The following is a 27,659-nucleotide window of genomic DNA, read 5'->3' as shown; positions in this document are numbered from 1 at the left end:
TTAATATCAAAATTTAGCATTTTTAGAAATGGCAAAATAGTTGAAGAGGTTTTGAATAATTTCATGAGTTGGAATATTTCACATGCTTTTGAATTGATCTTTTTCCTTCTTTTCTTTTCTTTTCTTTTCTTTCTTTTCTTTTCTTTTCTTTTCTTTTCTTTTCTTTTCTTTTCTTTTCTTTTCTTTTCTTTTCTTTTCTTTTCTTTTTCTTTTCTTTCTTTTCTTTTCTTTTCTTTTCTTTTCTTTTCTTTTCTTTTTTCTTTTTTTTTTTTTTTTTGTTGTTTTTGTTTTGTTTTGTTTTGTTTTTTAAATCCATGTTGGTTTTACTGCAGCAGCTGTGTTTGCATTTCTGATTTCTGTTTGTACATTGCAGGTTTCAGTAAAGTGCAGCCTGGTGCAGTTTTGGTCCTTTCTTCCTCTAGGCAAATGATAGATTCCCATGCTTATTAAATATTGAAGGGCTGTAATCAAATCAGGATTGTAGTCATCTGAAGCCTAAGGAAGTAACTTTACAGTGTCTACAGACAGATTAATTATTATAGAAGAAGAGTTTATCATTCTTGCCAGTTGATACTTTCAGCGTAATTCTAATTTAGCTATTAATACTAGTATTTATATTTCTGTTTCCCATAGACTAAGTCTGTAGTTAGTTGTCCTGAGCTAGGACCAGAGAATGAGAACAGAAAACAAAAGTGCTAACAGTATCTAGCTGTTTTCTTCTAAGTCTCCATAAATTAATTTCTTATTCTTTCTCCTTAAAAAAAAAAAAAATCAAGAAACTAAAAGCAGCAATAAAAGAAATCTGCAAAAGGTAACAGCCTCAGAATGTTGGCTATTTCACACAGATTTACTGGACAGACAAGAGAAGCTGTAACACACATTTCTTGTGTCTTTTTTTGAGTCTTTGAATTAGTAATATTCCCAGTTTCTCTTACACTGTGTCAGATAGCAGATATGGGGAGGTGGAGTGGAGGGAAGCAGTGCTACTGTGAAGCATCCAGGAAATAGATATTTGTCCTTCTTCATGGCCCTAAGTCTGTCACTGATGGGAAAAGGAGGGAGGGCCCTGTGTGCATACACTCTGGAGTACACCCTGGTATGTGTAGAGTCTGCCTAAAGTCAATCTTAGAAAAGCTTATTTTCCGAGTGTTTTTATTGAGAGTTAATGGTTAATTAAAAGTGAGCCTTAATCTGTATGTTTTTTCTGTTAAAATGAATATTATGTTTACAAATAATGAAGAAGCACATGAAACTGTATGAATAATTAGAATTTACTTGTTTTTCTTAAAATTTTGATATTGTGCTAATTGAAGTATATTGGTTCAGTAGTAGACATGAAGTGCTGAGATTTTTACAGAAAGGCAGCAATAAGATATCACTTGTTCTTTCTCAGTGCTCCTTCTCTGAAGGGAATGAGTGCTATCTAATGCCCAAATCCTGTTGGTCACCATACATCTGCATCAAATAAACCAAAACCTCCATTTGAACAATCACTGAAACAGACCCATTAAAAGGAAACTATAAACATTTTAACTAGAGCTATTATCAGGAATCGATAAAACTTGATACAACAGTGGATCAGGTCACTTTCACTCGCAATGTTCTCTTCTGTCTTAGCATCTTGAAATATTTTTGTTTGGTTTTGAGTTAGAAATGTCAAGGGTATATAAGTGGGTTAGTCATGGATAACCAGCGTGATACTCCATAGTCTAGAACTCTGCATCAGCTGATGGACCTATATATCTTCATCTGAAGATGTTTCTTAATGCTGAAAGCTCCCAACAGCTTTGTTCAACCAGTCAGTGTGACATGGCACACTTTTGCAGAAAGCATTGTATTTCTGTTTCTCACAGATGGTCTGCTTCCCAAAATGACCAACTCCTCAGAACATAGCTATAGCCCCACATCTCTTCCAGTGCAAGAAATAGCTAGTTTCCATGAAAATAAAGAGACATTAATATTAAGAATGATGTATTCATACCATTCAGTATGCCTGTTGCTTTTTTGAAATCCTGAAAACGTGCCTTGATCCTTGTGACACAGCATTTTAAAAATGATGTTTCTTAGCTGAAAGGCCTCTGGTTTTTGTTGGGTGTTTCTTGTGGTCTAACTGGTACTTGGCACTATTTGAGGAATGGCTGGGCACTACTTGAGGGATGGCACGGCACAGCAGAGGCAGTGTGTGTGTGTGTGTGGTAGGCAGCCATGGCAATTGCCCTGGACAGCTGGAGGTAGAGGTGTGTGCAGCTGGTGACGTACTCAGAGCACCTCTTTAAGAGGCACCTCTTTGGATTGTTGTTGCCTTTAAAAGTTTAAGGCAGTGTCTGAGAACATTCAGCATAGTCTCGGGGTGACTCATAGATGTGGCTTGTTATTTCCACACAGCTTGCTCTCTTCAAGCTGTTCTCGGGTGTTTGAGAGCCACATAAATACTTTATTAAAAAAAGAGAGAGAGACAGACAGATTGAGACACAATAATGGGGCAATATGAGTACCTGAACTAGATACCTAAATAATACTGCTAATAATTCTGATGAATCATTTTTGAGCAACAGGAGGCACTCCCATCCCACAGGCTAAGCACATTGCTTGCACAGTTCTCTTAACTTTGAGAATGGAAAATGAGAATTAGCTGAAACCTGTACAGCAGTGCTGACTACTAATAGACCACTGAACAAGCTGTGTACTCTGAACTGCAGCTCCACCAGTCTTTGTTCAAAATTTGTTTATCAAATCAGATAGTTACACTTTTTTTTTTTTTTTTTTTTCCTTCTGTGCATGTATATAATTATTCAGAGCTCTTTAGGTGGTAGGCTTAGATGTTCTGGTAGATGATAAGAACTGAGTGCAACTGTTCACTTTTATACTGAGTTCATCTGTAACTGCTATGTGTGTCTGCAACTACTATGGCAGTACCAAAACCATCTGGAGACTGGATGGAGTTCAGGATAGTCAGTGGTTTCTTTCCCATATGGGATAAGCCCAGCTAAATTATGAAAGCAACACTAAGGGCAATAATACCTGTTCACAAGAATGGTATTTATTCTACTGAGGATTTGCAAGGATTTTCTCTGGAATTTGTAATGGTGTTCCTTGGACCACCGCAATTAAAAAAAAATAGCAAACATTGAAAATAAAAAGAACAGTACATTTTAGATGTATTTTTAAAAGCAGAAGAGAGAGAAATTTGTGCAAAACATATGTAAAAGAGTGGCTGTAAAATAATGAAAGAGATGAAGTATGTTGGATTCAAATTTTCAGATTTAAATGGTTATTAGGCAGTATATCTGTTAGAGGTGGAAATGTTTACGTCATAAAGCACACATTTGATGCTTCTAAAATATTTTAATTTCTGTGTAATATTTCTATTCTGTATGGTAGTGTGTCTCCTTTCATGCACACAAAATCGAGGGGAAATTGGTTTCCCCTTTGTGAAGATAGACCATTGAAAAAAAATTAACACCTGCAAAGGACTTCCAGCTCTTCCTTTTTTTCCCTACTTTGTTGTTTCTCTGCTAATTCTCATAATTTTTCTTTTCTAAATCTTCTTTCAGCTTAAGCATTCAATTATTTTATAGAAATTAAATTTTTTTAAGGTACAGCCTTATCCTCATTATTGCAATATATATCTACTATTCTTTTGAATTCATTGTAAGTCTGAGGAGCAAGTGGTAAGGATAGAACAATTTGAATTAAAGTACTGGTTGTTAAGACCACCCTAAAATTCTCCATTATGTGGAGGTGACATCTTTTGCATACTGGTTCAGAGGTAAGGTTCACTGCAACAACTTCTTAAATATGTGCTGTAGTGTTTGCAATGCAAACAAGCTTGGACTGCCTAGTCATCAGTCCAGTTGTGTCTTTTAGTGCAGTGCACATACTTGAAAAATTTAATATCTTTTTCTAAACATCTACCAGCCAATAGCCAATATTACTCAGTGTTGCTTAACATTGCTTCTGTTTTTTCTTCTTTGAAAAAAGCATTTTGTTGTAGATAATTCTTACTGTCTTGCAGGAGAAATGAAAATACAATCATAGTTTAGCAAAATGCTTCATATTAAAATTTAAAACAACTTATTCTTCTAGAATGATGACAGCCTGACTGTACTGGGAGGGGGAGGAGGAAACAGTTGTCCACCCGGGCAAGAGACAGTAAGTATTACGTAATTTTTTGCAATATCTTCAGTACCTGTTATACTGTATCTGCTTTTGAAAGTGTGCCCATTTTTTAGCATGATCCCAAGGACATTATTTTTTTTTCTACTGTAGATTTTGTAATTCCTACAAAGATGTCCTTAACTGTATAATTACATAACTTCTGGATTGATATCAATCTTGAAAAACAATTCCGTAAAATTTTGTTGAATATAGATTTTTTTCTTTTTTTTTGCTTGGACTTTGACCCAAATAGAACTTGACAAATCTTTACATTTCATACCAGAAAAAAGTCCACTGCTTTAGGTGTAAATGTGAGTGGTTTACATTCTCCTTTGGTTCTGAAGTGCATTTCTTATATCCTGTTATGGTCATTTTTCTGACCGTATGTTGACAGAGAATATAATGGCAGTTTCCACATTTTACTGAAACTACTAAACAAGTTGTATTACATTGGTATATTAATGTCTTATTTCTGAGAAACAGACAGTAGGACTTACTTGATGGGTTCGAATGATTTGTGGCAGTTTCCATGTGACTGAATTTTTGTAATTTTTTCCAAAAGAACACAACATATCCACCAGAAGTATCTTGCAAACACACTGCAAAACAAAATAGTTGTTGCTCTGCCTTTCATTGTTTTTCATGCTGCCAAGTAATTAGTGTTGCATTCCTACGTTCCTGTTTGGGTTTTGGGTTTTTTTACCTTAAGTGACCTTATGCTTTTCATGAGGTTGTCACTTAACTGAACTGGACACTGTTAGAGCACCTCTTACTGGACATGGTCATGGTGCTCATTAGTGTGGCTTAGTTTGGTTCTGTTCTACAGTTCATATTTCAGTACTGCCAACATCACCTGTAATTACTGTTAGCTTTCCTAAGTGAGGATTGGTATGATAAAACACATTTCATGGTTTACCTTCTTTATGTAAATTCAGGATTACAGAATGCATATTTAAGTAGCTTTCCTGTCTACTGAAAACTATGCTGATACTAATTCTTTGGTGCTGACCAGCTCACAAATTGCCACATAAAATTTACGATGGTAGAATAATTTCCATCTTTTCCCATTCATAACTGATTTAATCTGTTTAATTGGTGACATGGAATTATGAAAACACAAGTGACATTGGCTATATTTTTACACACACAACTCGCAGGTGATCTTGCGCAAAGCAGAAATACAAATATAAAAAAACATTGTGGAATTTAGCAGTGTTAACATTTAAATGCATGCATGAGTGATAAAAAAGGAGGTAGGGAAGCGGCATTCTGTGTGTAAAATAGGTCATAATTTTGCTCTTCACTTATGATACGGGAAGTGAGCAATTCCCTTATTCTTTCAGTTCATTTGTATTTTGTTCATGGTTTTCTGCTCAGAGTTCACCAGGACAGATTTTTGTTTACAGAGCATAGGAAATAAATAAGAAATTGTACTCAATATTTTCATATTCAGAGTAGAAAGCAGGCTTCTAGTAGTTTATTATATGTAGTATGCATGGTCCTGATAATTGTTAGTACTCTTTTTCATAAAAGTATAGCTGTGCTGGATTTCACTGTCAAATAGATTTATTATGTGAAATAGAATATAAAGTATTCTTGCAGATATTTATAAAATTGTATATCCAAATGCTTATTGCTAAACAAAACAAAAGAAATTTTAAAAAAGAAAAGAAAAAAGAAAAAATAGAGTGATCAAAGCAAAACTTTGCAGTGTCTTTTTGTATTAAATTTTTCCTTGGATAAAGCTGTCATACTGTTGAAGTATTTATTCAGACACATATGCTTCATGAGCACACAGAGAATGGGATCTGAAGGTGGTGTAACAATTCTGTGAAAGTGACTGTATGAAGTTTTTTTTTCCCTTTTGCTTCACAAGCAAATTGCTTATAAAACTAACAGCTGCTGTTTTGAAGCTAATCTTAGTGAATTGAATGTTCTTAACCATTTCTGCAATCCCACAGTCCTTTATCTTGCCTCTCCTGCTGCTTTCCCACCACCCCTGATCCCATTAGCAAAACTTGAGGCAGCCTCAGCTTTTACCAAAGTGCAGCTTTGGTTTCAGCTGCTTTTCTGCAAGAGGAAGTGAATGTTGCGCTTTTTTCTCTGTGGCATGGTTGTGATAAAGCTGTGGTGTTCTTATCTCTCTTTTAGGTAGTGGCTCTTTATGACTACACAGCGCATCGATCAGATGAGCTAACCATCCATCGCAGTGACATTATCCAAGTGTTATACAAAGATAATGATAACTGGTGGTTTGGCAGCCTAGCAAATGGACAGCAAGGCTATTTTCCAGCTAATTATGTGGCTGGTGAAAGTAAGTTTACTGCTGTCTTCCTGGTATACCGGTGTGGGTTTAACTGATGCACCAAGATTTTACCATGCTGTTCTGCTTATTGTTCTGAAGATAGGAATTTATGTAGTACACGCGTGGCATAATGATGACTTACTGTGGTACAAAAATTGTATAAAGTTAGCTAACCATTGCACTTGGTTAAACATTTCAGCTTACGGAATAAGTCAGCTTATTACTGTCTTAATTATCTGTCAGATGGATTGATCCCTTGTCTCTTCTAATACAGAGCCACCTTATTCAGGGCCCAGCCTTAGGACAGTTTTAGGACACATCAGAGCATTTTGCCAACATCTTGTGGTTTTTGTCTTAGGCAATTTTCATTAAATCTAGCTTTTGTACAAACTCTTAATTTTCTGCCTGTTCTAATGGAAAATGTTCAGTTCCCAAATATCTGAATTACAATATGAAGTTTTAAAGAACAGTAATGGTTAAATCTCACATCTGAGCATCGAATTTGCTACCAGGTCCTTTTCTTTAAAGCAGTTTTGATTAAACTGATACAGAAAAACCTAGATGAATTTTAGCAAATAATATAGGAAGCATCCTACTTAGTCCACTGCTGTAAAGATGCTCAGTGTGCTGTTTGTTGTAAATATTCAGCTTGTGGACACAGCATATGATTGCACACTACAAGAAATTCATTTGCCTTCCTAAGCTATCAAACTATCAGTTATACTGGTATTTAGAAATCTTTTAACCCAGCATTTCTCAAGATGGTTTCCCCCCTTTTTTAGTTCCTCCCTATGTCTTTAAAGTGAAATCTAGTATTTAGGCATCTTTCCTAAAAAACACTTGAGCATAACACTGTGCTCACTTGATGAGGTTAATTAAAGTTAGATTTACTATGCCATTCCCTGTTGTCCTCTCCTTGTACATGCTGTGCATTTTGCCCTGTCTTTCTTCCTTCCAAGATAACCCAGAGAGAAGTCTGAAGGAAGAGTCTTCAGTGAGGGCCTGGAAACTGGTCTGGAAAACAAACAATGACAAAAAAAAAAACTAAATAAAAATTTTTGAGGCAGTTGTCCAACTGTGAAAAAAATATCTATGGTAAATAATTTGCTATTACAGTTGATGGTCGTCTTACTGAATCAAAAGAAATGTGTAAGATAGATTTTTTTTTTTTAAGTATCAGCTGCTTCCTAATAGTATGGGCCTTGTTCTTAGGTGAATGTGTGAATGCTTTTATACAATAACCAATATATAAATCACATTTAAATCTAAACTTGCTAGTATAAATAAAGGTTTATGGGAGAAATTTTCATAAATTCTCATACAACATTTGCCTTCCAACATTTCTGACCTGTTTTCATTCACATCCTGTTTTTGGCTAGATTGTAATGTCATGGTGGTTCACAAATTCTTTCATAGCTCTAATAATGGCGAATTATGGTTCCTCATTTCAGAAGAGTATGAAGAGCAACCTTCAGGATTAGTACCAGATTCTGCTCCTCTCTTACCAGAAGGACCAACAGAAGCAGAGGAAGGTTCTCTGACACTAGATAAGGTAATAATTTGAGAAGGAAGGATTCTGTAAGTAGTGGTAGATTGTTTTTTGTGTGCGCCACATGAACTGTATACATTTTTGATCTTTTATGTAAAAACTTCCTATGTGTAAATCTCATTCCAGGCAAACAGGTGTATTTTCAACAGAAGTTTAATATTTATTTTGTGTGGAATCAACTGTTCCATCATGTGGCAATTGAATATCCTGCTTACTTCCACAATTGTAGTGGCTGGCAAATCTCCCATTGACTCCAAGTTTACAGAAGTTATGTGTGCATAAACATTCCTGTTTCTGTGATTTTTGTTAGAATATAAAGTATGTACAGAAGAACAAAGAAACAGGACCCGAATTTTTAGTCCAGGAGAAAACATACATTTGCTTTTTATGAACTGTTTTTTTTTTTCCTCTGAATTTTAGAGATTCCACTATATGCAAAGCAGGCCAATTGACTTTCACTTCTCCAGCGGGTTAGAAACTTTGCGTGCTTCTTTCTCTTCTGTGAAATAAGACTGATGATTGTCTTAAACCATGGGATATCTTCTAGAAAAAAAAATAAGTTCAACAACTGTTAGAATTCCAGAAACTTTTATTTCAAAATGTATGTATCCTTAATAAGTGTACTTTCCACAACTATTCATTTACTGAGATGGTACTAACAAAACTACTTTAAAATTGTTGTTTACATTTCTTTCAAATTATTTGACTTTTCCATGTACTTTTCTAAAATTGGATCTAATATTTCATGTCTGATTTGCAACACTCTAAGCATATTCTGTGTTGCTTAGTGACAGCTTTTGGGGACTTCTTTTCAGATGATTTATCTAGTCTTAGGTCCACATACAATCATAGAGTTATTTAGGCTGAAAAAGACATTGCAGTGTTCAAGGTTAAAGCACTCAAGACTATTTCTATTGACCTTTTTTGTGCAGCTTCTGTTTTTAGTAAGTGAATATAGCATTTAATAGATTATTGAGTACAGATTACTCATTTGGCAGTCTTGTTGAAGCAGCTGTCTTCTTGTAACCAACTGCTATAAATCGAATTCCTAAGTGTTTTGTTCTTAACTCTACTTGATAAAGGGAATTAATCACTACACTAAATAGTAGTAATTAATCTGAAGTATCCTTTACCTCTGTAGCTGAGAAATCCCTAGCCAAACTGTTGTCCAGGAAAGATTAGTGTGCACTACTTCCAGATACATCTGTAAAGGCAAACTAGAATAAATGTAGGAAAAACTACATTACTGAAGATTTCTTGAATTTATTGTCTATGTGGCTAGAGGCAAGGAGTGTGTCCCAGAGGATGTTGTTGTAATCACCCAGTTTCATTCATACCTAAATTAGAAGAGAGAGAAGCACTGAGATACCTATTGTTATTAGACTTGGTCATTGTTATCCACATATTTTTCTGCTTTGATCTGGTAGGAATCTAGTGAATTTACTGTATCACAATACTTTCATGTACACCAGCTACTGTTACTAACATTTGCAACCCATATTTGTTATTCAGCTTTGTGAGAAGCAACATTTGATTAGTTTTGACTGCTTAGAATTTCTCAGGTGTCTATGGGTAACATGTTTTTCTAACACTAGTTTTTGTATTACTCGCAGTACTTGTTTTAGTAACATTCAGCTTTAATAATACTTAATTAAAATGCTCTTTACTTGAATTCTGCTTGTGCCTTGAGTTAAATTAACTACGTATTTAATAATTAGTTGGAATTTTGCAGTAGTCTATATAGTACTTAGAGACATAAGACATAATGAATCAAATGTGCAGTAACAGTACAAAACCAAGCAAATACTTTGCTTTTCATCTTGCACAGCAGCTAAGGGCAGACAAATCATACAGTCTAAAGGAAAGTTATGAAGCAAGTCCTGGAAAAAATTATGTAAGGGGGTATACAGATGAGATTAAACTAGCAAAGAGTGAGCACTGGAGAGAGTTTACAAAGTAGTACCTGATGTGAAGTCAATACACTCTTTCCTTTTCTTTCCTTCTGCTGTTAAACAAGATCAGGGATCATTAAGCTGGAATGAAACACATCTACTATAGGTAGAAGGAAATTTTTGTTTATGCCATGCCTTAGTTACCTGGGTGAACTCAACTACTGCAAGACGCTCTTAAATGTGTGTGCTTAGGGATTAATTCCTTTAATAACACGTTTTAGGGTGAGGTAATGCTGAGATTTCAAAAGCATGGGAATGACTGGGAAACATGATGTGGAGGATTTTTTTTTTAATTTCAAGTCAAATCAGCACTGTATAAACATTAAGAAGATAGTGAGTTGAACCAAATGACAAATCAAGTCTCTGTAAGACTTATGATGCCTTTAAGTGTAATAGCTTTACAAAGGCTGCAGAGTTCTGCATAGAAGAAACAACTTGTCATTCAGCTGTGTGCCAGAATGGATGAAGGTTGTACAGGGCTTTGGCTTTAAGCAATGCCAGAGGCTTCTGAGACAAAACTGGTAAGATGACCACTGAGGGGGCTCATCGGTTATGGCAGTTCCTGTCTTGCAGCAGTGACACAGCAACTTTTCTTCCTATTCCTTTCTTTTTTTTTTTTTTTTTTTTTTTTTCAGTATATGACCTGATTAAGGGAAATACCCATTTCCTTTATATGGGAAATTAAGAAAAACCATTACTTTGTTAAACCCTGTATTTTGTGGGAGTTTTGTCAATTTGTTGTTGTTTTGGTGGTGGTTTTTTTTTTTTTTTTGCTTTGACAGAAAAGCATTTATTTTTTTAATCTAAAAATATTTATTGAGTAATTAGGTTGTTGCTAAAGTTGTTGACAAAAGTAGGAAAATATAACATAATATTTCAGTTGTTTGTTTTTTTGGACGCAAGCATGTTTTCCCAAATACTTAGTTATACCTAGGTCTGATGTATCTATTGTTCTTTCCAGGTTTTTTTTAAGTATACTCAATTGTTTAGCACTGTTAAGACTGCAAAACAATTACTGTGAAAATCATCCTAGCAATTACTTGTTAAAATTTGCTTCTGTTCAAGACTAAATAAGGCACTTAAAATATTGACTATGAGTATGGTTTTAATTACTGAGAATACCAGATAGCCTAATTAAGAATAGTTTTCCAACTGCAAATATTACAATATTACACATGCATATCTAGCTAATCAGCAGAGCTTTATGACTGAATAAAGTGGAATTATTAACATTAGACAAGGGCATAATACTTAAGATCCAATATTAATCTTTGCAAATAATTTTTAGAAAAGCTTTAGTTCAAAGAACTTTCTTTCAAAATGCTTTCTACCATCAGTTTTGCATTCATAACATAATAATTTTATGCAAACCTTGTTTTCCTGCCTTATGAGTTACTTAACTCCTGAGCCACAAAATTAGGTCATAATCATCTTTAATTACAACATGCATGTAAACTGCCAATAGAAATTTCATGGAGTGAAATTCTCGCTGCACTGATGAAGAATTCCAAGAAATAGAGATGGACTTATCATCTGGCTGCTCCAGTTAATATGTTGTTTTCAGGTTCCTTAAGATGAAAGTGGAAAGGACAGGAATTTAGATAGGGTTCTGTTAGAAACCAAAATGTGGGTTTTTCAAAATTTTGGCCAATCAGAAACATTTCAAAGCCAATAGAGTGTCTTTTTTTTTTTTTTTCCCAGTAATTTTCTGCTGGCTATAAGATCTTGTGAACATATTTTATAATTCAATGGCCTGCCACTCACTACATGAAATATATGTAACTGGATTCTGAATTTTAAATATGCAATGCCATGTTACAGGAGAATAGTAAGAAGTAGTAATAGACAAAACAGTAAATTTAAAACTGCCATTACAAGTGTAAGAAAGTATTCTTTCTGGTATATTTATCTTTGGAAAATTATGCCAGGATGTACAATAGAAAAACAAGAAAAGGCTTACTGACAAGAACCACAGTATTATTGCACAATATGAGTAATCTACCCAAAGGTCATCAAAATTTGGTTCCTTGTATATTTAAGCAAAATTAGGGATTATCACTGTTCACGTAAATAATTCATGGACTCACTCTTCTTCCCCTAGAGGAGGTTGTTGTCAAACTTCCTGAATGCTTTAGCCCAGTGTGTCTGAAACTAACCTGCCAAGCAATTGATGCTTTTCCCCTGGGCTTGAGCAGTTTATGTGTGGATGATTTTGTGGGTTTAAAATGTATTTATTAAATCTAAAAATTTAAAAAGCATGGAAAACTTGTTCCGTATTTCAAAAATAATAGCTAGATATTTTTCTGTTAGTTTCATCAAAACTTTTATTTCATAGTTTGCACTCTTTCTATTTTCTCCATTAATGGTACCTTTCTTCAGTTTACTGGGGAACACTTTAGAGACTGATTACGTTTTAGGAAGAGGAGGGGGAAATAGGAAGATGTGATTATGCTACTAAGGGAAACACTAAGGAATTAATACAATGAAGTTCTTGCAGTGAATAGAGCTGAAGACTTTTGACACATCATGAAATGTGTTCATTTTCAAGGTTCAGAGAGAGCAGATACGAGAAAAAGTGATTTTCAATTGAATTAGATTGTATTATAGTGAAGTTCATAATTCTGGGCGTCATTCCTAGTTAATATGATTACAGATCTCTTTTTCTGAAGGTATTGACATCTGGGCTGAAAGAAATTATGCTTTTCTAGAATCAATCTACAAAGCTACTGTGTAGTCTTCCACATAAATTGTTAAATAGCATCATAAAGTAGATACATCTTTATAAATCCTAATTTTGAAGTAATAATGACTTTGCTTATTCTTCAAGAAATCATTCATATGAAGGAAGTGTTAGTTCATCTATGAAGAATGAGCCATTTTTCTTAATCCTTACGCAACATTAATATATTTTGGCTTTTGAGTTCTTTAGTTTCCTGTTTCTTGGTGCTCTGTTTTTTCCTTTAAAATGGAGTTTGCACTGTTCAAGATAAAATCTTAGAATGTGAAGGGGTTGGAATGGACCTTAAAGATCATCTAGTCCCAACCCGCTCTGTCATGGGCAGGGACACCTCCCGCTAGACCGGGTTGCTCAAGGCTTTATCTGACCTGGCTTTGAACACTGCCAGAGTTGGGGCATCCACAGCTTTCTTGGGCAACTTGTTAGAGTGTTTCTCCACCCTCACAGTAAAAAATTTCCTCCCAGTATGTAACCTAAATTTCCCCTCTCAGTTTGTATCCATTTTTCCTTGTCCTGTCATGACAGGCTGTTGTAGGAATGGTACTCCCCAATTCAGTGCCCCCACCAAGTCTTCCCCAATCCACACACCAGTCTCTTGCTCCCGTTCCTCCCCGCTTTTCCACTGGGCCAGGATGAAGTTGAGAATTGGAGACACAAAAGGTGAAAATCGTGGGTTGAGATAAGAACAATTTACTGTAAACAGCAATGAGATAAAAAAATGAACAGTAATATGAGCAATGTTAATACCAGAAGTGTACAAAAGAGGGAGGGATTCGCATCCCAAGATGGTCTCTGTGGAGCCTGCTATAATAAATTAGGGCCAAATGGCTTCGCCCCACCAAGTTTCTGACTGGAAGGAGCACCCTTCTCCAAGAGAGTCCTTTTTCCTCCACCCCGGCAATGATGTGTGGTCCTATCATACCTGGGTCCTGGCTGTGCCCCTCCCAGCTATTGAACAAAATTTAACCCTGTCCTGGCTGAAATCAGGACACAGAAAAAGAATCTCTCTCTAGTTTCTCTATAGGCCCCCTTCAGACACTGAAAGGTTATGAGATCTCCACAGAACCTTCTCTTCTCCAGACTACAACAGCCAAAACTTTCTCAGCCTGTCTTTGTAAGGGATGGTGCTCCAGTCCTCCAGTCAACTTCGTGACCCTCCTCTGGAGTTGCTCCAACAGTTCCATGTCCAGAACTGGGCACAGCACTCCAGGTGGGGTCTCACAAGAGCAGAGTAGAGGGGCCGAATCACCTCCTCTGACCTGCTGGCCAGCCTTCTTTGGATACATTCCAGGATTCATTTGGCCTTGCGGGCTGTGAGCACACATGGCTGGCTCATATTGAGTTTGTCATCAGCCATCACCCTAAAATCCTTCTCTACGAAACTGCACTCAGTCACTACTCTGCCCAGCCTGTAGGTGTGTCTAGGATTGCCACAACCCAGGCTTTGTACTTTGCTTTGTTGAACTTCATGAGGTTTGCGTAGACCCGGCTCTCAAGGTCCCTCTGGATGCATCTCTTCCCTCTAGCATGTCAGCTGCATGTACAAGTTGAGTTAACTCTCTCTTAAGCATGTGTGGTGCTACTTCATTTGTAGCTGGTAGCTACGTGTTCTGTCTCAGAAAGTATTTAGACCTGTGTCTATGGTATTACTTGAGTCATTGAAAGAGAAGCTATCTGGTTTATAACCAGATTAATACCTGTTGAGAGGAAAAAAGAAAAGGTTAAATTTCATGCATAGATGTTTACTGTAGGTGGCCAGTCTGTTTAAAGATAGGAAGAATCAGGCTGAGCTACTGAGTTGGTCAAGCAGAACCAAAAATGCTCTTGAGTGACTGAAAACAGGTATTCTAAACCATACTGCTTCAATCTGAAGCAATCTTGTCTCCACTCTTCCTCATCCTCCTTTTGTTATCCCTCAAAAACCCACATAGTGGATTTGATTTCTGAGATGCAGTATTTGCTGGTGTTAAGCCATGACTACAGTTTTCACCCAACAGAATTTTCCTTTTATGCAAAAGAGAGAAATTCATGCCAATGTCTGTCTTGTATACAGAGCCATGGTTCTGCTGGATTCTCACAACTAAGCTAACACTGTTAGGTATAAGGGCCAGAATATGGCTGGTCTGATTTAGATAGACTTGCTCTTCAAAAACACTAAAGAAAGGAAAAAGCAATTTTAAGTTAATTGCATTTTAAATAGGAAGGTCATGGTAAAGAAATACATGTAATTCTGCTAGCAAAGGTCTCTGCCAGTTGTTGATTTAATGGGGAAATGGATGAGTGCAGAATAGCAGGGAAGAAAATGGTGAGTGAGGTGTGGTGTCACATGTCTTCCAAACTCGACTTAGAACAGTTTTGACAGCAAGTATTGGCATAGTTTTGGGTAGTTAAATAAATACATGGCTGTGAATCTTTTATCCATGGATTGCGTGATAGAAAACAAAATACAGACTTAGTACTGAGTGTAGTGTCCTAAAGACAAGTCTGAAAAGGCAGAGACGTGTTCATTCTTGCCATCTGTGATCCAATGAGTTTTTAATTAGATGAAGTTCTGTAGAATCAGCTTCTATGGGAGAGTTCCTCTGTAGGCTATAGAGCAAACTCATTTACTGTCATGGCTTGAATTGTCTGAGTAGATTTCCTGCACCACTCTATTCTGTCCATCGACCTCCTAGTTTGCCAGAGAACCTCTTCAGACCATCAGTCTTAGAGACAACTCTGCACAACCTAGAGGAAAGCACCACCAAGAATGTAGATTTAGGATGAGACTATGTCCTTAGTATTTCCTTTAGATAGATGCCCTCTGCTTCAGGCTCTTTTAGAAAGTGTATTCTGAAGTATCTGGTGGCTCCCACAAGTTGCAGAGGAAGAGTTTAGTGCTGTGGATTCTACAGCAGGGATCAGGAACTTGAGATGCTTTTGTGTATTTTGCCTTTATTTATACTGCCTTGGTTCCTTCTTATGTGGTAGCAAGAGAGAATGTTAAGCATAAAATAAAAGAGCTATAAAGCAGGCAAGCCTTTAGAAAAGGAAAATATGTACTGTATATGTACTGTATATTTTCCTTTCTATGTTCATAAAGCAAAAAAACCCTTTAGAAAATCCAAGCTTCTACAGTAGACATGGACTAATATTCACTTCTTCTGGTGGCCTATATCTCACAAACAAGGGGAGAATTAGAAAATGGCAACAGAATTGAGCTCATTTTTTTGTACTGTGTTCAGTATTTGTTCTTGTGAACATAAAAATATTCATAAGTATCTGAAGCATTAGGGTGTTTTTCTTTAAAACGAACGCTGCCCTAATAATGCTATATTAATGTTTAACCTCTGTGGTCTAGAGGAATACCATGGCTCACACCATGCCCATTCCAGCACCAAGCTTTACTGTGTCTAAGTACAGAGGCAGTGACAATAGTGCAGAGCTTTTTGGAGCTTTATGGGAGATCTGCCCATGCATAACTAGTGGTTGAGAGGTTTAGAAATAGACAACGATGAGATCAACAGGCTCCTCATCTCCTCCATACTCCAGCCTTCCTTGGCTTGTTCCTTACACTGACAGGTCCTTAGTGAGTTCCCAGTGTGTTACCAGACCTCCTTTGCCAAATATTTCCTGCCTGTTTTTCCAGCCTCCACTTCTTCCCCTGATGCTTCATCCCCTTGTTTCACCAGCTCCTGCACTGCCTCCTTGCATCTGCTGCTGATCCCCTCATTTCTTCAGTACTGCTACTACTAACATCATTAGGATGGGAAAAGAAGGTCAAGGAGTAGGCTGAGAGGGACACAAAGGTGTGTGAGACAGACAAAAGGGGAGGTAGTGCAGCGAGATCTGCTTCAAAGAGATCTGGGATCTAGTTCCTCCTCAGTGTCATGCTTGAAAGTTTGTAGGAATGGAGTAAGCAAGCTGTCATAAACAGTACTGTGGAATGTTGGGAGTCTGTCTCCACAGACCTAGGAATTCTCATGAGTTGCCATGGGAGATGAACAGTTATTCGAATGTCTCCAGTTGTGTGCTCTGCTTTCCTTGGTACTCATGCTAAAAAGCTGTGCTTTAGTATATGAAAGGCTATGTGATGAGTTCTTTTTAAAGCAGATCATAAGAACTTTCAGTTAAGCTGCTTAATTTAGTGCTTTAATCTTCTAATAGTAAAACAAGGATAATTTTCTGTGTTCCAGTGTCTGAAAGCATTAAAAATCTTCATCTATTTTTTATAAGAGGTCGGTCTTCTGTAGTAGCACTTTTGGGAATTCCACTCTACCTTTCTTTGGAATGGTTCATATTTGATTGTAGTATTAGTATAGTGAGAAGATTCTGTAATATTTACTCAAAAAAGTGCATAAAAATGGATCAACATTATTCACACAGGATTTTCTGAAAAGGCTTTTGTTTTGACTGCAAGCAGAGTGAATTCGTGATTGTGTATGGCAAGGAACCACAAAGTTATAAATGCTGAAGGAAGTATTAATTACTTGGAGTCATTCCCTATACAACACTCCCTTTTATTTTCATATCAGTGGTATTATAGTTCCTTCTTTTGTGTTTACTTTTGCCATTGACTTAGTCTCAAGTTTATTACTGTATTAACAAGGATTTTGTGTGTGAAGTAGATGATTTTTCTTCCTAGCCCTGCCAATGCTACATTATTGTATTCTAATAGGCTGACTTTTGTCTAAACTAATCCAGCAATCTGTGTTTTTACAGCAGACTAATTCTAATGACTAATGTTTGAACATAGTTGTTGTGGGCAGTGTAAATGTATTAATTCAGTAAGCCAATGGGAGCTTGATCCTGTTTATTCTAGGTCAGCAGAAAAATAATATTGAACTAATAAAATTCTGTCCCTAATAAAAACTGTCCCTTTAAGACTCAGGAAGGGCATTCACATTTCCTTATGGGAATTCTTTCATTAAATTTGGAACCTGTTAGAATTAGGTTTGTTTGTAGAGGGAGCAAGTTTTACAGAGATCCTCTAATTAAGCTGGAAATAAAAGAATTTACTTTTCTAGATTTGGGGAATCTTTTTAGCCCTGAATTACAAAATAACCTAGAGTGATTTGTACTGCTTTTGAATGAAACTTGCAGGCTTAAAAAAGACAGGTTTTTGTTGTGAAAACTATGCAACAAGAACGCTTTATGGCATTCTGCTTTTTCACTTGTAGTAGCACAAATGACAATTTTTTAAAACAATGTTTGTTTTAAGCTGCCTTCAAGTAGATTCATAACCTCTCATTTCTACGCAAACCTGAAAACTGTCTTTTCTTTGCAAGTAGCTTTTTTTTTTTTTTTATAGCAGGACACTCTTTCCTTGTTTGTAACCACATAGGAGTTAACATTTTATGGCTGATAGACATTCTTTTTCAAACAAGGTATATTCTGTCCTTATTCAGGAAGCTGGTGGGTTTTCTATGCACATGTGTTGGCCCCGTTGTCTGTTGTCTTTTTACCTTCCTGGTTTTTTTGTTTCTTTTACAGATGTCACCAGTCACCAGTAAGTCAGGGGACCTGAAATTTATCTCCAAACATGACACAGATAGAGACTCACCTACAACACAGTAAGCAAGAAATACTTAAAACAATTTGCAGTGTTATTCCTACAACTGTTGTTGGAAAACTTGGGAAATATTGGAAGAGTTTGAGGGTTTTTTTCAAGCAAAACAAGAAGTCAGCTTTAGGGTGATCAGTGAGAGAGTGCTTCACACCCAAAATGCAAGGAAATAACAGTTCTTATACATATGCACACCCTCAGAAAAGGAAGGACTATATTGTACATGACTATCAAAACTCAGGGATATAGAGTTGCTCACTGACATCCCTTCCTTAGCTATGTATTAGGATTTATTGCTGCAGACTGAAAGCTATTTTTGCACCTTCTGAAAGTCAATTAATGTAAATTCCAAAAGGTTTTCACATTCTAAAAAGATGCTAGCAGCACCTCTGGTTGCTAGTGACACTTGAATTCATCTTAAAAATTGTAGGTCTCTGTTTCCTGAAAGCTGTGGGCAGATAAGATCTCAGTATTTTGAACAGGAGCTTCCACAATATCTTTAGCTTTTGCAACCATTTCTTCATCAAAAATTGATATCTGAAAATACTTGTCGTGTTTGCCATTGTATCTCTCATCTAAGCAAAGTTTTTTCACTGATCATTTTCCAAACTGGTTCCTTCCCCATATAAATAATCTGTACATTATGCTGTAGATGCAGATACATACCTCATTTTAACCTCCCTTTAAATCTGAATTTAGTATCTCCAGCTGTATGTAGATCTGAAAATAAATTGTGAGTGGAAAGTTTGACCCTCAACTATGATGAGGAGTGGGCTGTACAACTACACATTGACAGAATTCAGGGTTGAATTTTGGACACTACTATTCTAGTAGTATATACATTAAGGAAGGAAATGCCTTAAAAGCACAGTTACTGTGACAGTTGACAGTCTGTTAGAAGTCAGTATCAAAAATTTGGGATGACTCAACTCTATTGGTAGGACTTCAGGAAACAATTATTTTGACTGACCTTTCCAGGGCATCCACTGAAAAGTGTGGGATTGCTAAAGATTTAAACAAATTCAAGAATTTTGAGTCATATTAAATATAAATGTTCATTTTAGTGGAAACTAGGGCTATCCTGAGAAGATGTCACACTGAAGGAACAGAGCCCAAAAATGACTTCACTTACAGTTCAAAAAGGTGAGAGAAGACACCTAAATGCTTGAGTCACTGGCATGTACTCCCTCACCCTGAACTGCAGGGAGCAGGAGCATCATGGAGATTCCAGTCTGAATTCATGCATGCTCCATGTCATGCATGCTCCTTGCACTTCATAGCAGTGACCACATGTACCAGATTTTTTTTTCCGAAAAGACTACAACCCGTTGCCTTATTTTGAGAGCTAGAAAAGAATCTTCGGACTCTGCTGATGCCACTAGTGTGAAAAACCATCAGTATTTCTGTTTATAGGTATTTATACAGCACACATCAGATAATAAAACAGCTCAGAAACAGGGTTGCCTATTTTTCATGAAAACTCCCACTTTATTGCATACCAAAAACATAACCTGCCAAGACTCTAGTTTTCTTGCTCACTGCAGTCAATGTGTCTTGAAATAAAAATCTTAAAAATTTACATACATGCAAGTGTTGCCGTCTTAACTGGAAAAGATACATGTTACAGCAATATCGACATGACTTGAGATCCAGTCCAATCTGTATTTAAATAGTTGCTCCACCTAAAACATGCTGTTATTTTTCTGTGAAAATATACTTAATATTTATGTCACATTGACATATATAATATGAAATTTATTTACTGAACAATTCCTAAGAATCAAGTGGCTGCCAAGTACACACTTTCAGTCTGGAGGAGTGAAACATTACCACCTGCACAACTCACTAAGCCAAGTGAATGATAGCTGGTTTGTTTATTAGAACAGTGTTGTTCACTGCAGCCACAATATCTGCTGCAAAAGAACATGAATGGCAACTCCTTCTGAAATGTCTATTTCTTGAGAATTTCTGGTGGTAAATATGGCTTTGCAATAGGAAAACAAATTTTATACAAGATGGTAGTAGACTTTTGTCTTAGCCAAGCAGTTGACTGCAGTCTTCTGCAGACTCTGGAAGAAATAGAGAAATGATGCTAAGTGATTTTAATCTAAGTTTTGATACATCATCACATCTGATGTTCAAATAATAAAAAGATGTCAACTGCTTCTCACAATTAGAGTAGCTTTATATTGGAAATAGCATAGTAACCTTACCCTTTGAATATTAATGATTAGCTCTTACTTGTCAGCACAGCCAGTATGTCCTTCAGTATGTTCCCACTGTACAGCTTTCTTGAGCTGCACTAGGTAGTGCTCTGCATAAATTTATGCGAGACCCAGCTGAGCACTGGGTTTGGAACATTGGTACTTGTAACACTGAATAGTTATGACTTTGTACCCTAATTTCCTCATGCAGCAGTACTCCTCAAATTGTTCTAGGAATCCTAACACAGAGGGTCTTAGACTCCCAAACCTTTTCCTTAGGATGTCCAGTAAGAACTAGAGTTGCAGCAACTCACATATAAGTATACAGTTTAGCTTTAAAAAAAGTTCTAACTACAGGCAGATATTCACCAGTTCATTAGCAAGGCTGATGTGTAAACGTTTTCATCTATAAAATCTGATTGCCTTAGAACAATACCATCAACAGTGCAGCATTTGTAACACCATTTTTGTGAAAAAGACACACATTACATCCTTCAGTCTTGATTCATCCATTTGCCAATGTGTTTCAGCTGCGTTAAACAGTTTAGGTCATAAACCAAGACCCTTTTATGCTAGGCACATTATAAATTTTGAACAAAGACAATACGTTCCTTTGAAAGGTTAAAGTCGAAGTATTGTTACATATTTATAGTTAAAGAAAGATACAACTTCTGCCAAGAGTGGGAATTCATGGTAGAAGTGGTGTAACATATGCCATCATGTGCAAGAGCAGTTAGAGGCGTCAACTGGGATACAGGATTTGACTGATCCTTTTGGCACTGTATGAAGGCTGATAAGTATAAATAGACATGAAAGTGATTTCTGGCTCTGTCCTCGTTAAGGTAAATTAAAATGGAAAAGCTAATCTTATGCACTTTGAATGCCTGTCTTATTCTAGTTGCATAAATAAACCAGGAATCTCTCTCTAATTGTAAGTATTTTGGTGTCTGAGCTTAGGAAAGTGAAAAAAAAACAAGTGCAATTGCTTTTATGAGAGGAGGAGACTAGTAATTTGTATTTTTTTAATTACATCTTTTGGCTATTGATCAAGATGAGCTGATTTTTAAGATCGTGAGCAGTTCTTTTCAAAGCAATGCTATGATAAAAAGTAGACTAGTGGAGTGGTCTCATATTTTGTCTTCATGGTTTTTCTGTCTTTGTTCTGCTGTGGAACAGTAGTTTTTGTAGTTGTTTCAGCATTGTGCTCAAGAGGACAGGCAGACAATTGCTCTAACACATCAGCTGTAGGTGGAAAAAGCTCTAAATTTGGGCTAACTTTGTGTTTCTTTTACTCTTTTTATATCCACCTTCCTCTAGAGGTACAAAGAAAAAGAAGAAAAGGATACAAAGGAATGAGAGAGAAAATCAGCACAACTTAATGAGTGTCGATACTCCTCTGTCATCAGTTACAACTAATGGTGTTGAAAACGAACCTACATCCCATGGGGTGGAATTGAAGAAGAAGAAGAAAAAGGCAACGAGAGGCTCAAACTTAAGCACAAATGGAAGGACAAATATTGCCTTTGAGCCCGAATGCCATGACGCAGAGGCATAATTTATTTCTGAATACCGGGGTGACCTTCATTACACGTGTTGAAGGCTGCAATTATGATCTCTCTTCTAGGATTAACAACAAACAAACAAATTAAAATACTTAAATATGCAAAATGGTACCAGTTGTGACTTATCAATGGTGCAAACCTGTTTTGGATGACTTTTGCCCTGGCTTCCTTGAAATCAACAGAACTTGGAGGTTCAGCTCCTCACTGCACTGGAAAAGAACTGAAACTGTCAAATACAATGTTTCCTAATTCGATATCTGATTAAACTGTCACTTGGGCATTTGTGTAGACTGTAGATCAATCTGCTGGGAGCAAAGAATCAAGTGAAAAAGCGTGATCTGGAGCAAAACAAGCCCAACCACTACGTGAATTATTAAATTAGCATTTTAAAGTGTGCTGTAAGCAAAATAGAAGAGTATTCAGAATAGTAAAATACCAAAGCAGTGCTGACATTAAGGTGTATCTGAAAACACAAGGTTTCAAAAAATATTTTCCTGACGTCAAATATCTGTTTGGACTGCATTTCGCAGCTCTGAAAGAAATTGTGGAGTAACTACCTATGCAACTACACTGTCTTCAGTAGACTACTTGTTTTTATCAAAATAAATTAGTGTTGCAAATTCCGGGCAGTTGTATTTTTCAAATGAGGTGTGCTGCACATAGTAAAGATTCATTGCAGTTTTGTCAGGGTTCCTGGCTGCTTTGGCAGCAGTCTTGCCAAATATACTTTGTTTTCTCTGAATGAAATATTTCATATCCAACTATGCTGTTTGTTTTATTTGTAGTCCTTATTTACTTTTAAGCATCAGTAATTTATTTTTCTCTACTTGAGTATTATTTTGTGAACTTTTGCTAATGATTTCACTAATTATCTGTGGTGTTAAATAATTTATCTTTTATATTAAACAAAACACTTTTTACCAGTTAGTGTTGGTATTTTTTCTGGCTGATGATGTCCAGTTTATTTTTACTCTGCTAGGAAATTCTTTCTCCTCCCCCTCTGAAGCAATAAATAACATAAAATTAGAAAACCCTTATTTAGTAGACAGGGCACTTGATTCCATTAAAAAAAGAAGTGAAAATAACAATGCTGGGCACTGATGTGTGAAATGCACCCAGATGCAGAGGACTAGTTGCTGTGTATTGTAATATCTTCCTTCCACTTGTTTTGATGCCAGAAAAATCTGTAAACTTTTTTCTTTCAAGTGAAGCACAGCAGAAAATCCTCTTTTTTCTCCCCACTGGTATCTGTTATTTGTCAGCAGTCCTAACTTTGCTCTGCCTAGAGTGTGTGCATGGAGCCCGGCCCTAAATGAGGCTTGCATATGTGGAAACTTAGTAATGTCTCTTTCCCCAGTCAGAGGTGGTGTAAAATTACCTCGGTCCTGGGGCTGCCTGATTCTGTCAAGGCTCCCCACCTCTTATGTCCCTGCAGTGTGTTTCAGCTCATCATCCTGTGTGACATGTGGCATTTAGAGATTCTATAAAGGGGAAAAATCTCAACATCTTATATTTCTTAAAATGTCCTGGGTCACGTTTAAAACAAGGGCAGAGCATGACATCAGGCTCCACGTCAGGGAGAGCTGAGCAGCAGCCAAGATCTGAGAGCTCATTGGAAAGCATTGTAAAATGTTAATTTGCCATTGTCGACACTGAAGACAGAAATAACACTTCAGATAAACACCACAGAGAGATGGAAGTTCTAATCAAAGGCACAGCACCTCCTTTCATGCTTGCGAACTAGGGCTCCAATTATGTTCACTGCTCTGAAGCTGAATAGAGCTGCTTTGCCACACTTTCCAAATTGAGAGGAGAGGCAGCAGTAGTGTCTTCCAAGGCACAGTTCCAAACAACAATTAAGCAGAAGGAATCAGATAAGAGCCAAACATGAAAATGCAGGAGTTGAAAATAAACTTTTCATAATGTTTTCTTGTAATTGCAATAGCTTTTGTTTTGCCTCTGTAATTTTTTTTCTTCCCTACCACATGGTTGGTTAGAGACTTCTTTTCCTTTATACTCAGTGTCACTGTGGTGCTAGTTTTCTGCATTCATTTAACAGAAAAGGAACAAAAATATCTGAAATTTTAAAAAGTCTCTGATCTTTCAGTATTAAAATTAGAGCCTTTACTCTAAAATCTTTTTAACAAATTATGAGCATAGCACAATAGCAAAGACAGTTTTTACCTCTTGTTCAGAAATACGGTTGATACATTTCATTTTCAGAAGAACTGCTTTTTGGTATTAGTAGAGTCTTTATTCTTCAGATATTGGAATTTTAAACTTACTAAAGAAGGATAAAACTTTAAAACACTTTAGATTCTTGTAATGGTTTAAAAAAAGAAATTTTTAAATTAAAAACTTTATATAATGCTTCTTGTTTCTGTGTTAATGCAATCTACATATTTTCTAAAATCACATTACAGTGACTATCATGCATGTTTTCTGAATATTGCCTAGGTACTTAGAGGACTTAAATTTCAGTGGAAGAAAAGAATTCCAGAAGGATTCAGGTTGCCTACTGAAAATTTTCCTTTTACATTAGATGAAGCATTATGAGTGAGTCCTGCAGAATTGGTACCAGAGCCATGATGTGTGAATTAAAATGCAAGAATTATGAAAGTCTCCGTGAGACTCCTTAGAAGGTGACACAGGTTCATTGCTGGAACAAACCAGATAAAATGTTGCTTTAAAAAGTGTGAATATTAGATATTTATAGCTGCCTGGCAATAGCAGGGTGTTTGTAAGTGTTGTGTGTGTGGTTACACCATAGAGTTGCTCTTACATTTTTATGATAGGGCAGAGATATTGATAACTCTGTAAATCAGCAACACAGATGAAAATGTGTGCCCGTGTTTTTCCTGTGTTTCCCAATAGCCATCATACTGCATTCAGTTTTTTCCTTAAAATAATTTGAGGAACAGACATCATAAGACATAGTAAGTGTATTTGTAGCATCACTTAATTCAGAAGGCAGTAGGGGATGGATCACAGTCAAACAAGGGCTAATGAGAACACAGAGGAACATGACAACCGAAAGTCTCTGTTGACTAGTGAACTAAATCTGCCGGCTGGACGCAATTGTCTGACAGAGAATTGAATGTCAGGATCATTTAGGGTTAACAATGGCCCATTACAAGCAAAAGCAGACAGCTATGAAAAATAGCCGGCATGGTAGTCATTCTGCAGGCACCGTGGATGCAAACTTGATAATGAGGCACTTCATTCACTACATCCTTCTGCTCTAATTACTCAGGTGAATAGGAAATACTTCATTTAAGGCGGGAACAGACTAGAGCAAAAACACTTGTTTGGTAAACACAAAGAGTGATGGGGCTTTTTAATGATCCGTTTCCAGCACATATGAAATTAGTATGTATGCAGTGCAAACTGTTTTATGGATGTAGAAATTGGGAGGGGATAGAAGTATTTTCTGACTAGCAGAGGGAGGCCAGGAAGATTCATGTAAAGGTTGGTACTCCAGGATTTTTCCCCTTAGCATTCTGTCCAGTGTCCATATAGAGTATTTCAAACAACTTAATAGATGTACACCTGCACTTGTAAAAATATAGTGTTAGTTTGAGGGGGTTTATTGCTTGGAGTTTAGCCTATATGCTTTAGGAACAAAACTGCTGCGGGTAGGGAATAGAAACAAGAGGAGGTCTGACAGAGGGAAATAAGCAACTTGAGGAGAAAGCTGCTGCTTGGGGAGGACTTGCAAAAATGTGGCAATTAGAAATTGGAACTTAAGAAGAAGGAACAGAAGATAGCATGTAGGTGTGTTATAGCAGAGCTTTGGTTGCTTCAGTCATGTTTTTTAGACTTTGGAAATTCAGATATTTAACCACTTCACTTTTTAAAACATTTGTTTTGTGCCATTTACAGAAACCTTCTGGATGAACTCTCAGAGCCCATGAACAACATTCTGTGTCTCTCCAGTCTCTCTTAGCTCTCCGGTGTTCTAAGTCTGAGCTACAGCCTACAAAGTTCCATGTAGTCTATAAGTTGCAGAGCTGTTAGGAGGGATGAAGCTTTCATTGCCTGACTTCTGGTACAGGTTTTCAGGAGACACCTTTATAGTTTGTTGCAATGGGCACCACTGCCTTGAATCAGTCCTTTCCAGCTTCTTCATCAGGTGCAAAACAGCTGCAGTAGAGATTGGAACTTCAAGAATCAAGTTGCTCTTTCAAATGTTTAATGTCATACGATCCCTTTCTATGTGTAGATGTGTTCTACTCACAGTGGTTTTGACGAGAGTTTTGTCTTTTGTTCATCTATTGTATGCATGTTGCTTGCTGCCCTTCCCTTTGGAAGGGTTTGTTTACCAGCACCGGGATGTTTATGCAGAGTCCCAGTCCTGCAAGCTGCTTGGAGTAGATGGACCCTTATGCTCAAGGCTCCAGCAAAATCAGCAAGGAACAGGCTTTGAGCCACAACATCTTGGCTGCAATTAGTGTACAATCACTTCAAAGGCTGGGAAAACATTTTCTCTCTTGCAGTCATAGATGAAGATGTCAGCTCTGCATTTCATATAGAACTTCGTCCACCTGATTGTTTGTGAGAACTTTGTCTGGCCAAATGAATTTTCACTATGTTTGCCTGTGACAAGCAAGTTTACAAGTCCTGTGTAATGTTCAAATACAAACAATCAGCAGAAACAGCAGATGCCACTTTCAGTTGAAAAAAAAATGTTTCCACATCGGTAAAGCAGTATCAGTAAAATCTATGCTCTGAGCAGACTTCAAATTTTTGTTGCATTTATATTGCCTGCAAAGGCAGGGAGTATAATAAACTAGTGTGTAGCAGCTGTAAATTTTCTGAGGATTTATCTAACCACAAATACATCGAAATGGGGAAATAGGTCTATATTAAACTGTGCAAGATGCTGCTGGAACTCGGCCACTTCTGCAACATCCTGTAATTAATTTATTATGACAGGTCTGGCAAACTGAAACACCCAATACGCTTGCGACAGACTGTTATGATATAGCTGTTTGAAAACTCTGTAGTCACATAAAATGCAGGGATTAAAGGAAAAAGAAAAAAGGTGGCCCAGTATTACCATTATTTTTCTGTTATGTAGAAATTTTTCACCAGACTCACATTCACCAGTATCCTGGAGTGCACATGGCAGAGTCAGTACCTCTGCCTGCACTAGCTGGGAAGGAAATGGTTGCAGAATATATTGGCTTAGAGCTTAGATCCTCCTGTTCTGGGATCAGAAGGAGAGTTAATGAAGTTCTGTGGACATGTTTGTCCAAGGAACCTCTTTTCACACATTTTCTAAGTCAGCGCAGGCCTAGCCATGTCTTTTGGTGATGAAGTTAATAAGTGGAGCTGAGACACTCAGTGCTGGTTTAACTTTCTTCTTGGTCAGTCCATATTTGTTTTTCTGCCCATATTTAAGACTCTTGGTTTTGTTAAATAATAGTGAAAGGGTTCCAATGAAATTTTCTGTGCATTGCAAAGAGAATTAGTACAGCTTTCTCACAAATCAGTTTTTTAATGTCTCTAGTTCTTACAGAGGTGACTAGAACAGGCTGTCCTTGCATTCAGCTGCTTATCTGAAGTTCATTGCCTCATCTCTCAGGTAAAATAAATACTGAATTTCATCTTTTTCTGAGGGTTATCTTCAGCTTGAACTGAAGGG

At 36.8% G+C, this 27,659-nt stretch overlaps 1 protein-coding gene across 2 annotated transcripts in view; it reads left to right on the top strand.

The window, feature by feature from the left end:
• AHI1 (Abelson helper integration site 1) overlaps nucleotides 1-22,829 on the top strand; it is an 88,389-nt gene extending 65,560 nt beyond the window's left edge. For both annotated transcript variants that reach the window (XM_066315434.1, XM_066315435.1), the window contains exons 21-25: nucleotides 4,087-4,152; nucleotides 6,310-6,472; nucleotides 7,915-8,015; nucleotides 18,174-18,253; nucleotides 21,768-22,829. In XM_066315434.1, coding sequence (XP_066171531.1) covers nucleotides 4,087-4,152; nucleotides 6,310-6,472; nucleotides 7,915-8,015; nucleotides 18,174-18,253; nucleotides 21,768-22,005 — 648 coding nt within the window. In that variant the 3' untranslated portion in view covers nucleotides 22,006-22,829. The remainder of the gene's footprint in view (nucleotides 1-4,086; nucleotides 4,153-6,309; nucleotides 6,473-7,914; nucleotides 8,016-18,173; nucleotides 18,254-21,767) is intronic.
• The last annotated feature ends 4,830 nt before the right edge of the window (nucleotides 22,830-27,659 follow it).

Source organism: Sylvia atricapilla, chromosome 3 (assembly GCF_009819655.1).
Source record: "Sylvia atricapilla isolate bSylAtr1 chromosome 3, bSylAtr1.pri, whole genome shotgun sequence".
NCBI lineage: Eukaryota > Metazoa > Chordata > Aves > Passeriformes > Sylviidae > Sylvia > Sylvia atricapilla.
This window is presented reverse-complemented; position numbering and strand designations above follow the sequence as displayed.